Source organism: Habropoda laboriosa, unplaced genomic scaffold (genome assembly GCF_001263275.1).
Source record: "Habropoda laboriosa isolate 0110345459 unplaced genomic scaffold, ASM126327v1 scaffold67, whole genome shotgun sequence".
Classification (NCBI taxonomy): Eukaryota; Metazoa; Arthropoda; class Insecta; order Hymenoptera; family Apidae; genus Habropoda; species Habropoda laboriosa.
In genome coordinates this window covers 3205181-3208624 of record NW_017100242.1, presented here as the reverse complement: position 1 = coordinate 3208624, position 3444 = coordinate 3205181, and the positions used below count along the sequence as shown (strand labels likewise).

At 32.4% G+C, this 3444-nt stretch overlaps 1 protein-coding gene across 1 annotated transcript in view; it reads left to right on the top strand.

The window, feature by feature from the left end:
* Window positions 1-2953: 2953 nt before the first annotated feature.
* The window catches only part of LOC108572000 (cyclin-dependent kinase 2-like), a 3148-nt gene continuing 2657 nt past the window's right edge, over window positions 2954-3444 (top strand). Inside the window, exon 1 of the mRNA XM_017934175.1 lies at window positions 2954-3235. Within this exon, the coding sequence (XP_017789664.1) occupies window positions 3120-3235 (116 nt within the window). The 5' untranslated portion in view covers window positions 2954-3119. The remainder of the gene's footprint in view (window positions 3236-3444) is intronic.

Here is a 3444-nt window from a genome sequence, read left to right as displayed (position 1 = left end):
TCTGATATCAGTTTCATTTGCAACAATTTACCTTATTTATTTCTTTGTAACAAAATAGCTGCTAAAGGTTGCTAGACAAGAGGTAAAAGATATTTTTTTTATTTAAATAGCAAATTTTAACAATTTCATTATACAGTTTTATAGAGGCATAAAAAATCATTAAAGTTTCGTATTAACGATTTTTCTTTATCTACTATAGTTTTCAAGTATAGAAGAATAGGAAAACACACATTAACCTTTAAGGGGTGTTTTCACCCTGAAGAACCAAAAAATAATAAAACAAATTGCGTGATATTTCTATTGATGTTTACAACAAACTTGCAAAGTTTAAAGAAAAATCGAAATTTTCGGGTTATTAAAGCTGCCTTGTTAAAAGAAAACTATTAACTTTTTCTGGTGTTTAGTAAGGCACGAATAGCAGTAGAGAACTAAGATATACAAGAAAAGGAATAAGGGAGGACAAGGATAGCACTAAAGCAATGAGTTAAACAAAGAAAGATATATAGATAAACAAGGATAGCTATATTACCGTGTGTCAGACAAGGAAAGCAATAGAGAAAGACAAGGACAGAAAAAAAATGGCGAAATGACTAACACCATCTCGCGTCTGGTGACGCGAACTACGATTTTTTAATAGGAACACAGAATATAAACAGAGGTATTAGACAAGGAAAGCACCAGTGTGCGACAAGGATAGAGAGAAACCGTTTCCTATTGGCTGGCGAGCCGCCATGTTCCACCTTCCAGGCCTTAATCACGTCGGCCGGTGAAAAATCGTTAATAACTCATTATTTACGATGAATATGTGAACTTTTAGTATTGAAGAATGAAGTGTGGACTTTTAGCAACTTTCTCATATAATTTTTAATGCACTAGACCTGTTAAATAATTAGTTATTAACAATTATTGTGCGGAGTGTTTGCAGCGATACAGTACATTCTTCTGGTTTTTCATTAATTTCGTTACTTTATATAAGTAGTTGATGCACTTTTATACATGCGTTCGAAAGGTTATTCCTTTATCTAGTTTCTCGTTATATTTTCATTAACATATTCTTCATAGTTCGCGAGATATTAAACATTATTTGGGTGAGTACTACGCTCGTCGCAGTCAAGCGTACAGGATTTCCGTCATTTTCACGAATACGAATGATCAATTGTTCACTTACGAATATGTAGAATATAGTACAGACCTTTATCTACATTCTCCAATAATTTTTACAATCGTACGTCATGTACTTTATTAGATATTAATAATTGTTTGTAAGAGTTGATTATACTTGAATACGACGAATAGGAGTTTCTCCCATGTAATTTTTAATACCTTCTAAACCACAAGCGATATGTTAATAAAAATTATATGATAATATAGCTAAGAGAATTGTCTTTCAAACACATATAGTTAGTTGCATGAGAATTTAGCAGAAAGCTATGAAATTATTGAAAAATCGTAAAGGTATCTGACGGTATGCGGTATCGTTCCCGACTTCCCGTATTAAAATCGCTAATAACTAATTATGGAAAGGGTTTAGAGCACTGAAAATGATATGTGAAAGTTGCTAGGGGTTCGTACTACATTCTTCAATTCTAAAAGTTCACAAAATCATCGTAAATAATGAGTTATTAACGATTTTTCACCGGCCGACATGATTTAACACTTGGAAGGCGGAGGATTCTCCCATATAATGTCTAATAACTCGTAAACTACTGTCGCAATGGTAATAAAATTTATACGGGAAACTAGCCAAAGGAATAGCCTTTCTAACACATGTATAAAAGTGCATAAATTATATGTATAAAGCAACGAAATTAATGAAAAACCAGAAAAATGTGCGGTATCGCTGCCCACACTCCGCAAAATAATTGTTAATAACTAATTATTGAAGGGGTCTAGTGCATTAAAAATTATATGAGAAAGTTGCTAAAGGTCCACACTACATTCTTCAATACTAAAAGTTCACAAATTCATCGTAAATAATGAGTTATTAACGATTTTTCACCGACTGACGTGACTTGGGCCTGGAAAGCGGAATAAGGCGGCTCGCCAACCAATAGGAAACGTTTTCTCTCTATCCTTGTCGCACCCTAGTGCTTTCCTTGTCTAATACCTCTGTTTATATTCTGTATTCCTATTAGAAAATCGTAGTTCGCATCACCAAACGCGAGATGGCGCTAGTCGCGCCCGTCATTTTTCTGTCTTTGTCTATCTCTATTGTTTTCCTTGTCTAACTCATTTCTGTATTGCTTAATACCTCGACGAGTTATTTTTTGTGGTAAAGGCGACTGCTGATAGTACATCATCACTTTCCAATAAGAATTATACAAAAATTAATTACACAAATCAACCAAAAAATTCTACATTACTCAAATTCCCTACTGCACATTGAAATAAAAATAGAAATTAAAAAAATAATAAAAATTATGAAGTTTCAATAACTTAGAATTATAGACGGGGACTTCGTCTGTGGTAATACTAGAAACGACACGAAAAGGATAATGGAACTCACGTGTTCCAAAATTATGCGAGACAAATATCCATTGAATAATAAATCTATTTTATACCTAGTTTGTGTTAATGCATTAAAGCGTATTTAAATTTACATTCAGACAGATTAACAATTATTGTTTCTATCTTACTGATAAACAAATAATAGAAGTATTTACATTAATACAGTATCTTTGATGTCACGTTAAACTCTAGCTCATTTAATAGTTATATTAAGCATCAAAATTTATGATTGTTATTAATAGTTGATAAGTTACGTAATAATATACTGTACGAACGCTGAACCGAAGGTTTTTATCAAGTTCATTCACCTGTTACGTTATTGAATAAAGCGATCAATCGTTTAGTTTCATCGATGTCTCGAATCGATTGTTCTAAACCTTTCTAACAAATATGGCTACTATGAAACAGGCATGTCAGGTGTTCGTTCGGTGTTGATAAACAAAGAATTTTGATAAAACGGCTGCTAGAAAGTTGTTTATTAATCGTCGGCATTGTCTGTCGACGTATTATTGATATAAAATTTCAAAAAATTTCGAAACGGTGGTAAAAAGTTGGCAACTACGACGGAGTGTCAAAATAAGAGTGACAACGTCGAACGTGACGTTGAGGTTATGGACAACTTCGTCAAGATTGAAAAAATAGGGGAAGGGACCTATGGGGTGGTTTACAAAGCCAAAGATAAGTTAACTGGGAAGCTCGTGGCACTTAAAAAAATTCGTCTTGAGACGTACGTCGATTGTAATATTCAAATATAAAAATCTGGATTCCTTATCTTAATGTATACCTTATTCCGGGATATTATATTAACTACAAAATGAATACATAATATTGACATAAGTATATAATATTTTTAATAACAATTTGAAATTATTAATATGTGGGTAAGAAGAATACACTTCAGTATATTTAGAAATTTATTAAATATATCACAAATTA